We start from the raw sequence: 12,492 nt of genomic DNA, 5'->3' as shown, positions 1-12,492 counted from the left end.
ACACATGATGGAATGAAATTCTTGGTAAAGACAACTTCCAGAAATTTGAAGGAAGAGATATAAAATATCCAAAATATTATATTTCAAAAGCAAAAATTTACCCATAACACACAATTCTTTCAATATAAACAACTTTCTATAAAGTACTAAATATTTTCATTTAGATTTAGTTTCAAGCATAGAAGAAAAAATAGAGTACATTTACCTAAGATACATTTTACTATACCTTTTACTGTACCTGCAACTTATAGAACAGCCTAAGGTCCATTTTAAGGACTTCTCTAAGGGTTAAATTTTTCCTATGGATACCAAGATCCTACTACTACAAAACATTCTCCTTGCTAGACCAAGAAATAAAAGTGTGATCTGAATTCTAATTAAAACAAATATCAAGAGTAATTGAGGCTGGGGAGTAGTTAAAGGTGCAGACAAGAATAAAGGTAAAGATTATAAAACTGAAATAATTATACATAAGAGGCCTATTCTTATTTTTATTCTCTTTACTTTCATTTTATTTTTAATTCAAATGTCAGCATATCTACAAAAAAAATACTCTTAGGAATCATATTTTTCATTCATTGTTCAAGTACTATAAATATCTCCGTTAGTATTTATAGTACTCAAAAATAGTACCATGAAATATGTACTTTATATTTTATCTAAAATTATTAGGTACTGTCAGTATTGCTCAAAAATTGTTTACAGGGCAGCAAATTGAGAATCATATAAAATACAATACATTTTATAATAATTCAGCTCATGTTAAGAAAAATACTAATAATATCCCAAACCCCAATAAATCACATATTATCAACTAATTTTCTACTTCTTTGTACAAATTATACGCAGAGTCAACTAGTAAATGCTAGACATGGAAACAGAAGGATTTCTGTTTTTATAAAGAGCTACAAAAGGAAGAAACCCCAAGAATTAATATTCTTTATTTCATGTACACTATCATTTTCAACTTTTATTTACTGATTTACCTAGTCTAGCAGCTCATTCACTAGTTATGGAGTACTTAAAAGTGAGTATAACTTTCAAAACTGAATAACTAATTACCGAGATCTTATGTGGCAGAAACCGTTCTAAGACATTTGTATGTGTTAACTTATTTAATCCTCACAAAAACCCTATGAAGTAGGTAATACTGTTATCTTCATTTTATAGAGAGGGAAACTGAGGCACAGAGAGGTTAAGTAACATGCCCAAGGTAACAAACCTAGTAAGTGGCAAACAGGGCCAAGAATCCAGGTGGTCTGACTTTGGAGCAACATTCTTAACCCTGTCATATACTACCCTCCCTGGCTTCGTGGGCCATACACAAAATTATAAATAAGATCACGTCTGTGGCCAGTAAATTTCCGTCAGAGAAAGTTCTCTTATCATGCACATTCCCTCATGCTAAGCCTTGTGACAGAATCTGGCCATACCAAGTAAATCATGGTTCCCAATCTCAAGAATATAAAGAAGTTAATAATAATTAATTAAAATGCAATGTGGAAAGCTATAATAGAAGTTTAAAATAAAGTGCAAAGGGTATTCAGGGCAAAGACAGATTATGTACCAAGGCCAGAAAAGGAAAGCTTCATAGATGAGGCCTTGTCTGAGATGAGTCTTTTTTATTATTATTATTATTTATTTATTTATTTTTTGAGACAGAGTCTCACTTTGTTGCCCGGGCTAGAGTGAGTGCCGTGGCGTCAGCCTAGCTCACAGCAACCTCAAACTCCTGGGCTTAAGCAATCCTACTGCCTCAGCCTCCCAAGTAGCTGGGACTACAGGCATGCGCCACCACGCCTGGCTAATTTTTTCTATATATATTTTTAGTTGGCCAGATAATTTCTTTCTATTTTTAGTAGAGACGGGGTCTCGCTCAGGCTGGTCTCGAACTCCTGACCTCGAGCGATCCACCCGCCTTGGCCTTCCAGAAGGCTAGGATTACAGGCGTGAGCCACCGCACCCAGCCTGAGAAGAGTCTTAACTAGTTAGTAGGAGGTTTGCCAGACAGAGAAGGTAAAACACTTTAAGAGATAAGGCCATTTGCAAATCCATATTTTGCTCTATTGTAAATAACTTCCATTAAGGAACAAACTATTTCTGCCAAAAATACACTAAAAACAAATTAACCATAAAAGGAGGAATAAAAGGCATTAAAACAACAGTATTCTCTGTCATCAAAAAAAACCCAATTTTTACAGTTAATTTTACTTAAGTTTGATTATTGATTTTTGAAAGTGGAAGAAATCCTGCACTGAAAATATATCTTTTTCTCTAATGGAGCAACAGAGGAATAAACTGCAAAGAAAAAATGGCAAGAGATATGCAGTTTGGGGGAAGTAGTTCTTGTATTTCTTTATGTTTTTGTTTTTTTTTTGAGATATGGTCTCACTCTGTTGCCGGGGCTAGAGTGCCGTGGCCTCATCATAGCTCACCACAACCTCAAACTCCTGGGCTCAAACAATCCTCCTGCCTCAGCCTCCCGAGTAGCTGGGACTACAGGCATGCGCCACCATGCCCAGCTAATTTTTTATATTTTTTAGTTGTCCAGCTAATTTCTTTCTATTTTTTTGGTAGAGATGGTGTCTCGCTCTTGCTCAGGCTGGTGTCGAACTCCTGAGCTCAAACGATCCGCCCACCTCGGCCTCCCAGAGTGCTAGGATTACAGGTGTGAGCCACCACACCCAGCCTGTATTTCTTTATCTTGAACCACTGGACATATGAGATTATTTTAGAAAATATTTTAGTAAACAAAATATATAACATATACAATTCTATCTTGTTTAAAAATTTCAGAATAATATATTTATAAGAGAAAAATATATAAGCATTTCTATCATTTAAAGCAGAAAACAGATCAGGAAAGGCCACCCATCCTCATGGCAGGTGGCTGAAATGGCCTGGCCTCACTGCCAGACCAAACTAAGACAACAAAAACACTTCAACATCAAATGGCTTAAAAGGTGACCCATGAAAGAGTTCGTGGCCATTTTCTTGGAATGTTGATAAGCCAAACCACAAGCCATATTTTCTAAGTGTTAAAGGCTATAAAATCCTGAAAATCTATTTATAATAAAGAATATTAAATATGAATAAACAATACTCTATCAATGTAAGTGTGGGTATATGTGTGCGTGCACTTGCACATACAGATACACCTGTTCTGGTAAAGATGGGATGAAAAAATTCTTAAATTTCAAGGAGAAATCCAAGAATATTTGAGTAAAGAGAAAATTTTAGTCTCCTTTTGTAAAAAGCAAGGCTAGATAGAAAAATTACAGGGAACTTTAAATAATTTGAATATACATTATGAGTGATCATGACAATGAAACATAAAGTTCACCTAATGTGTAATTTTGCTAATGGTCCTGATGACAGAAAATAACATAGGTGCAAACAAGAATCGTCTCTGGCAATTGTTATCATACATTACCAGGATTTTGTCTATGAACTTGGAACACAGCAACACCAAATGAGAGTCAATTTGGTTTGCTGAGTCAGAATTGTGGATGTTATTTTGAACAGTTCTATTAGTCAATCAGAAATAAGAACTCCAAGAACAAGGACTTCTACTGGCAGAGTAAAATGAAAAAATGAGAACACATACACAAAGGCATAAATATTAAGGTCTTCCAAGGATTAAACTTACATTTAACTGAGAATAATTTTGTCAAAGAGACAAAATGAAAATGTACAGCATGAAGACTATAGTTAGTGATGTATTATATACTGAAAATCTGAAAAGAGTAGATTTTAGGGGCTCTTACTACAAAGGTAGCTACATGAGATGAAGGACATGTTAATTTGTTTAACACTAGTAATCATTTCACTGTGTATAGCAAAATATGTTGTATTCCTTAAATATATAAAGTAAAAAGAGAAATCTCTTAAATAAAAACAAAAATGAAAATGTAAAATTAAAAGAAAGCCTAAATCTGGAAATCTATTAGTCTAAAAGGCAAGTGATAGTTTGTTTATTAAATAACACGCTATCAGCAACGATTTCACTTTTAAAATTATATTCCTATCTTTATTTACATTTCAAAATAAAGGCAAAATTCATGAATAGCTGCAAACAAAAAACACATTTAGCTTAAGCCATGCAATAGTTAGTGGACCATAGTAGAAAAACACAGATGTGTATCTCTGCAATATATGTTTACACTGCTGTACTGGATTACAAGTCCATTAAACATCTGTGCCAAATTCTGGAGGGCATATTCCATTTCTGTCTTTCCCTGTTGAAAATACTTATAGCGATAAAAACGTATGCTTAAAAATGGTTCATTCTAGATTTTTGCATCCTTACTCTGTATATAAAAAAAAATTAATGACAGGATTCTATGCAATATATTTTAAGTTTAAAAAAAAAGATGGTTCATGAAAATGTGGCTACAGATTTAAAATAGTCAGTTATTTACCACTTACTCACTGTTTCATTCAGAGTAGGGGTGTCTGAAAAATGTTGGATAAACTTTAGAAAGCATACCTGCCCTTTGGTAAATTATGAAATTCGTCTTTTTCAGCTTCTCAGGTCAGAAATCCTAATGGACTAAAGCATAGACATTGGCCTAGGCAAAGAATTTATGAAGAAGACCCCAAAGGCAATCAGAGCAAAAATAAATAAATGGGACCTAATCACATTAAAAAGCTTCTGCACAGCCAAGAAAATTATCACCATAGCAAACAACCTACAGAATGGGAGAAAATATTCACGTGTTACACATCCAATAAAGGCTGATAACTAGAATCTATACAGAACTCAGGAAAATCAGCAAGCAAGAAAAAAATCAAACAAACCTATCAAAAAGTGGATAAAAGACATGAACAGAAACTTTTCAAAAGAAGATAGACTAATGGCCAACAAACACATGAAAAAATGCTCAACATCTCTAATCATCAGGGAAATGCAAATCAAAACCACAATGAGATATCACTTATCTCCAGCGAAAATGGACTTTATTACACAATCCCAAAATAATAAATGTTGGCATGGATGTGGAGAGATAGGAACACTAATACACTGCTGGTGGGACTGCAAACTAGTACAACCTCTGTGGAAAGTAATATGGAGATACCTCAGACAGCTACAAGTAGAATTAACATTTGACCCAGCAATCCTATTTCTGGGTATCTACCCAAAAGAACAATAGACATTCTCTAAAAAAGACATCTGCACTAGAATGTTTACAGCAGCACAATTCAAAATTGCAAAGATGTGGAAACAACCCAAGTGCCCATCAATACATGAGTGGATTAATAAAATGTGGTATATGTATATCATGGAGTTCTACTCAGCCACAAAAAACAACAGAGATCTAGCACCTCTTGTACTATCCTTGACAGAGCTGGAGCCTATTCTACTAAGTGAAGTATCACAAGAATAGAAAAACAAGCACCATATGTACTCACCATCAAATTGGTATTAACTGACTTAACTGACCAACACTTAAGTGCACATATAGTAACATTCTTTGGGTGTTGAGCAGGTGGGAGCGGGGAGGAGGGGATGGGTATATTCACACCTAATGGGTACGGTATGCACCATCTGGGGGATGGACATGCTTAAAGCTCTGACTCAGGTGGGGCAAAGGCAATATACGTAACCTAAACATTTGTACCCCCGTAATATGTTGAAATAAAAAAAATAAAAAATAAAAAATAAAGGTAAAAGAGAGAATTTATCTTTCTTAAGAGTATGAATAGCCAATAAATAAGTGCCATTTCAGAATAAACTACCACCATAAAAAGATTGTAGCTATTTTTAAAATAATGTTACCATTCTGTCATTTATAAAATAGAATTAAATGCAGAAAAACCGCTATCTTGTTCATTACTTTAATATTGTTTTTTCATTTTAGAAATGAAAGTAGTTTTTTTCTGTAAATACTCACCATCCACTCAGATATAATAACATCCACTTTTTCTACAGGAAGATGAACTTCTTCAATCTTTCCTTTAATTAGTATAATAGTATCTTCAAGTTTATTTAGTCTGAAAGTCATCATAATGAATTAGATTAGTATGTTATACAGATTCTCAAAGCTAGTCAAATTATATCATTTTTTGCCAACTATTCATTTTTTTTGTGGAATACAACAGTATGTTCAAAGTTTATTTATCCCCAGGGCATTATAATTATTTATGTTTACTCTATGAATGCCCAAGAATGTTTCTGATTAATATGGCAATACACTGAACCAATATTTAAAACTTTAGCTTGAAAAGAAATCTGAATTTTATCAATAATACATGTCAATGAAGTTACTGTGTCTTTAAAAAAAACAAAACAAAACGGGGGATGGGGTGTGAGGACAGACAGACCAGACACACATACAACAAAAGCATGGTTTAAAGGGAAGTAGTGTGTCACAGGGGTGAAAGAATTTGAAGCCAGAAGCCCTTACTTTAAACCCTAGGTCCTCTAGCACTAATCAGCTATGTGATCTTCACTAAATTTTTAAATATTTTGCTGAACCTGTATCCTCATGTGTAACAGACAATGATAATACCTGCCCTATTCACTTCACAGGCTATTATAAGGATCAAATATTTGTGAAAGCTGTCTATACATCTCAAGCAATATATAATGGTAATGACATTATCATCAGTAACAAAATACTATATATTATATAAAACTTGAAATCCTACCCTGAGAAAAAAGTATTTAACCTTGACCAATGGCATTCATTAGATATTTTTATATAGTTATGTCTATATAACCATAAGATTAGTATGTATTTCAACTTCCCCTTTTGTTTGAAACAACAGGGTTAAAGAGAGAATTTCAGAAAAGTGAAAGCAAGCTGCTGGTTAAGCTTATATTTAATTAGATTAATAAATTCTCAATCCTCAGACATTGTACATTTTAATTAATTACAAAGGATTTTTTCTACATTAAAGGAGAAATCCTCCCCCCTCCAACTTCATCAAGGTATTATTTGCATACAATTGAATGCATTCATTTTACGGTTAAACTCTGTTGAATTCTGAAAAACAGATACTTGGGTGACCAACATAATCAATATATAGAAAACTTCCTTCTCCCCCAAAAGATTCATCCTGTGCCCATTCCCAGAAAATCCTCCATCCACAGGCAACTACTGATTTTCTTTCTTTTACTACGTAGTAGATTTGTATTTTGTAGAGTTTCATAACAGAATCATATTATATGTACCCTCATGCACGTAGTATCATTTGATAAGCATGATACTTTTTAGATTCCTGTTTTTGTGTGTGTATATCAATAATTTGTTCCTTGTTATTGCTGAGTAGTATTCTACTGCATGATAAACCAGAATTTTATTTATCTACTCACCTGTGGATGGAATTCTGGATTGTTTCTAGTTTTGGGCAATAATGAATAATGCTGCTATATGCATAAGCAGAATTGCTCTATCAAATGCTAATCTATATCTGCTTTTTTTTAAAGAAACTGACAATTCGTTTTACAAAGTGAATACACAATTTTACATTGCTGCCAGTAATGTATGTGCATTCCTGTTGCTTCAGATCCTTGTACTTTACTTTCCCTGGAATATCTTTGTTTGATTTTAGTATCACTGGCCTTATAAAGTGTGTTGGAAAGGGTTCTGTTGTGTTTAATATTTTCTTTAAAAGGAGTATTATTTCTTCATTAAATGTTGGCAATTTATTACCTGAGCTCACAGCTTAATTTGTGGGAAGGTTTATATATATATATATATTTTGAGACAGAGTCTCACTCTGTTGCCCAGGCTAGAGTGCCATGGCATCAGCCTAGCTCACAGCAACCTCAAACACCTGGGCTCAAGCAATCCTCCTGCCTCAGCCTCCAAGTAGCTGGAACTATAGGCATGCGCCACCATGCCCGGCTAATTTTTCATATGTATTTTTTTAGTTGTCCATATAATTTCTTTCTATTTTTAGTAGGGACAGGGTGTCACTCTTGGCTCAGGCTGGTCTCGAACTCCTGACCTCAAGCGATCCTCCCGCCTCAGCCTCCCAGAGTGCTAGGATTACAGGCGTGAGCCACCACGCCCGGTCTGTGGGAAGGTTTATATTTGCCAACTCATTTTCTTTACTAGATCTAGGTATTCATACTTTTTAGTTCTTTCTGAATCAGTTTTGATAACTTCTGCTTTTCAGGGCATTTTACCATTTCACCTAAATTGTCCTATTAATTAGCATAAAGGTATTCATAATATTCCCTTCTTATACTTTTTGTCTGTATGGTCTGTAGTGATGTCCCCTTTCACTTTTAATACTGATGATTTCTATCTTCTTTTTCTTTCTTATAAGTCTATTGAAGGTTTATCAATTTTATTATTTTTTAAAAGAAACAACTGTGTTTTCATTAATTTTCTCTATTGTCTATATTTCATATTCCATTAATTCCTGCTATTACCTTTATTTCCTTTCTTCTACTTACTTGGGTATGTTTTGCTTTTCTTTCTCTAGCATCTTAAGATGAAAGCTTAGATCACAGATTTTAAATATGTGTTCTTTTATAATGTAATCATTTAAAGCTTTTAATTTCCTTCTGTGCACAGCTTTCACTGCATGGCACAAATTTTGATACACTGCATTTAATTCAGTTCAAAATATTTTCTAAATTTGTTTCCGTTGTGATTTCTTCTTTGACCCATGGGCTATTTAGAAGTGTTCTGTTTAACTGTCAATTATTTTGGGATATACTAGATATTTTTCTGTTACTGATTTATAATTTCAGTGTGGCCCTGAAGCTTGGTAAGTTTTAAATCCTTGTAAATTTATTGAGTTTTTTTTTATTGCCTACATATAATCTTGATGAATGTTCTATGTGCACCTAAAAAGAACATGATTTTGATGTCTTTGGGTGTAGTGTCATATAAATGTCAATTTGGTCAAGCTGTTAGTGTGTTTAGGTCTTCTGTATTCCTATTCATTTTATATGCACTTGCTCTATCAGTTATTGAGGGAGGAATATTGGTATTTTCTACCATGATTATAAACTTATTTTCCCTTTCATCTCTGACAGTTTTTGCTTCATGTATTTTGAAGGTTTTAATAGATAAATATAGGTTTGGTATTATATATTCTTGGTTATTTGATACCTTTATCTTTATGAAATATTCTTTATTCCTAATATTAACAGCTTTTATAGTTTGTATGATATTAATATGGTCACTCTAGCTTTTTAAATAATCCATGTTTCCATGACATATTTCCCCCCATTCTTTTACTTTTAATCTATGGTGTTTTTATAATTAAGCTAGATTTCTTGAATATAGAAAATAGCTAGGTCTTACTTTTTATCCATTCTGAAAATACTGTCTTTTAACTGAGTATTTAGATCAGGAATTGAAAAATTATGGCCCACTAACCTACAACCCATTTTTTATACAGCCAGAATCTAAGGAGAGTTAAAGAAGAAGAAAAAGCAGCAGCAGTGACAGAGACTATAGGTGACCCTCAAAGCCAAAAATATCTACTATCTGACCATTTACAGAAAAAGTTTGCCAACCCCTGCTTTGGACCACTATAGAAGCACGGCTAAGAGAAAAAAGAATGCAGTGAGAAGATCTAATATAGAATTAAACGGGGTACTAGAAGGAAAGAATAGCGCAAATATTTAAGGACATAAAGGAAGAAAATTTTCTGGAACTGATAAAAAGCTTTAAACTACAAACAAAAATAATCCAATGAATCTCTCAAGACTGAATTTTCAAAAAACTTTACATTATAATAAAACTTCAGAAAATCAAAGATATAAAATCTTCAAGACAGACAGACTACCTTCAGTGGAGTAACAGTTGTTCTGACGGGTGACCTCTCAACAATGAAAGCCGTAAGACAGTAGAATATTATCAATGAACTAGAATGAGTGGGCAAACTTTTTCTTAAATTGTCAAATTATAAATATTTTAGACTTGTAGGACACATGGTTTCTGTGGCAATCATTCAACTTTTATTGCTGTGTGAAAGCAGCAATAGACAATATGTAAACAAAAAGACATTGCTGTGTCCCAACTTTACTTACAAAAACAGGTGTCTGGAGCACAAGCTGACGTTTACTGATCCCTATACTAGAACAGTATCACTGCGAACTCAGAATTCTCTATGCAGACAAAAACACCTCTAAGAATACAGGCAAAATATATATTCAGACCAACAAATGCCATTTTGCTTGGCTACAGCCATCAATGTACAACGAAGGAAATGTTAAAAAATTAGTTCAGGAAGAAGGAAAATGACCACAGATGGTCAGAGAACTAGGAGGGAATGAGAAAAGAGAATAGATACATGTGGGTGAGTGAATATGTAAGATCAGATTGACAAATTTAACTCCCATGAACTGGAGGTCTTACCCCATATCAAGCTTTACAAATAATTTTAAATATATAGGCAATCAAGTGGTCCAGACAAAGGAGATTTGGGACATTAAAGGCAGCTGCTTTGGTCTTTCCTTCCATGTATCAGACACATACTCTCTGGCCCAGAGTAGATGAGGTATTTAAGTGAGGTACCTGGGTTATTAATTCATACAGTAAGGAGCCCTCCTCTATGTACCAGATAACTCCCTATTACTTTTGAATCTCTTGATTGCCTGTACCTTTGTTTGAAATTATCAATAAAGCTTAATACTAGGTAGTCTCTCTGGGTAAAATTAGGTAATTAGGTCACATGAGTCTGACTTGAAAATGTTAGCTCAGAATGATTCCGTGAGCAGGACTCTTGCACACCCACGACTGACAAAAGGCTAAGGCACTTTTTTATCCAGAAAAGGAAGGGAATAAAAAATAGGATGAGGATCTAATCCGAGGACGGTTGCCTACTCATTCTTGGTACCAAATGGCAAGACTTAGAGAAACTGGCTAGTGGACTGCTAGGGAACAGCAGGCAGAGGGGAAGATAGTGAAAAATCCCATTTTCTGTTACTAGTGTTCCTAATAAATGGCAGTCCTTTCAAAGAAGGAATAATAGCAAGAGAATAAGCTATAAGAACAGTTTTTCCTCTCACTGAAAAGCCTTCTTGTGCTTTTATGGCTACCTGGAAATATGAAGTATTCACTAGGAAAGTAATGAACTTAAAGCTATGAGCTACCACAAAGATGATACAATTAGCTGGAGGACAAGTTTAAAAGACTACTGAGTTCTGAAAGTGTTTGGTGAAAGAGACTTTTTACAGAGAAATACCAGGAAATCTTGGTGAGTCACTACTGGCATAAATTTTCAGAACTAACAATCAGGGGGATACATCGCTTATGTTACATACTACTGAGTAGACGGGATAACTTGAGTTGATGATGGATCCCAAGGGTTGTAAATGGATTTTTCCAGGTGCTATGACAACTAATCTGCTATAGTGAGTAAAAGCACAGTTGCAGTAATACCTAGCCCAAGAGGGGCAACTGCCTGTCATATTCTCTTCCTCACTTAAAAATGAAATTAATGCTTCTGAAGCAGCAGGCATGCTAGTAGTACAAGTGAACCTAGACTGCCTTTAGGATAACAATATAATTTAATACTATTCACACAAGAATTTGATATATGTGAAAATTAGTGACTCCCCATTCTTGAGTACTTTACGTGATCTAGCTATTAGGAAGTCCAGAGAATATTCAGGAGGCAATGTCCCATTGACTGGCTCAGTTACCAAGCATGAAGCTTCACACAGTTTTTGAAACATACAAGGTGGCCCAGGTGTGGTGGCTCATATCTGTAAACCTAGCACTTTGGGAGGCCGAGGCAGGAGACTTGCTTGAGGCCTCAAGTTCAAGACCAGCCTGGGCAAAAGCCAGACCCCGTTTCTAGAGAAAAACTAAAAAAATCAGCTGGGTGTGGTGGTGTGCACCTGTAGTCCCAGCTACTTATAAGGCTGAGGCAGGAGGATTGCTTGAGCCCAGAAGTTTGAGGTTGCAGTGAGCTATGATGATGCCACTGCACTCTGGCCCGGGCAACAGAGTGAAACCTTGTTTCAAAAAGAAAAAAAAAAAAAACAGGAAAAAAAAGAAAAAAAGACAAGGGAATCAACAGAAGGAAAGAAAATGCAGGGTGAGAAAATAATAACCAGTTCACTGAGACGGTCTTCTGTGAAGGAATCATTAACAAGCTTTGTAGAGGATAGTTGAAATCCTGGTCATTAGGGTTTTCACAGGCTTATTCTTTGTACAAATGATTGCAGAAAACAATAAAATGAAAGATAGGTGAGAAATATATAGCAACGAGATACTGATCAAGGTCAGAAGGTAGACTGAAGAGGAAGAAATTAAAACAGCTGACCCATGATTCAGGAGGATGTTTACTGGGGGATGTTTATCTCCACGGTGAATTTTCCATTTAAAGTGACTTAATGTCCTTGCATGGTCTGGAAAGAGGTTAAAAATACTAACAATAAACTTTGATATATTTTAATTTTCAATGTCTAAGTGTTTCGTGTGTTCCTTATAGCAACAATTGATTTTTGTATATTCATTATTCAGCACTTTGATAGTTTTTTTATTGTAGTAACTTATAGTTTCTTTCTAACAT

The 12,492-nt window shown here is 34.5% G+C and overlaps 1 protein-coding gene across 4 annotated transcripts in view; it reads right to left on the bottom strand.

The window, feature by feature from the left end:
• The window catches only part of PRMT3 (protein arginine methyltransferase 3), a 115,836-nt gene that overhangs the window by 65,307 nt on the left and 38,037 nt on the right, over positions 1 to 12,492 (bottom strand). For all 4 annotated transcript variants that reach the window (XM_045557680.1, XM_045557681.1, XM_045557683.1 and 1 more), the window contains one exon: positions 5,895 to 5,994. In XM_045557680.1, the coding sequence (XP_045413636.1) occupies positions 5,895 to 5,994 (100 nt within the window). The remainder of the gene's footprint in view (positions 1 to 5,894; positions 5,995 to 12,492) is intronic.

The sequence above is a fragment of the Lemur catta genome, chromosome 7 (genome assembly GCF_020740605.2).
Source record: "Lemur catta isolate mLemCat1 chromosome 7, mLemCat1.pri, whole genome shotgun sequence".
Taxonomy (NCBI): Eukaryota; Metazoa; Chordata; class Mammalia; order Primates; family Lemuridae; genus Lemur; species Lemur catta.
Note: the sequence above shows the minus strand (reverse complement) of the source record. Positions and strands in the feature narration are given on the sequence as shown.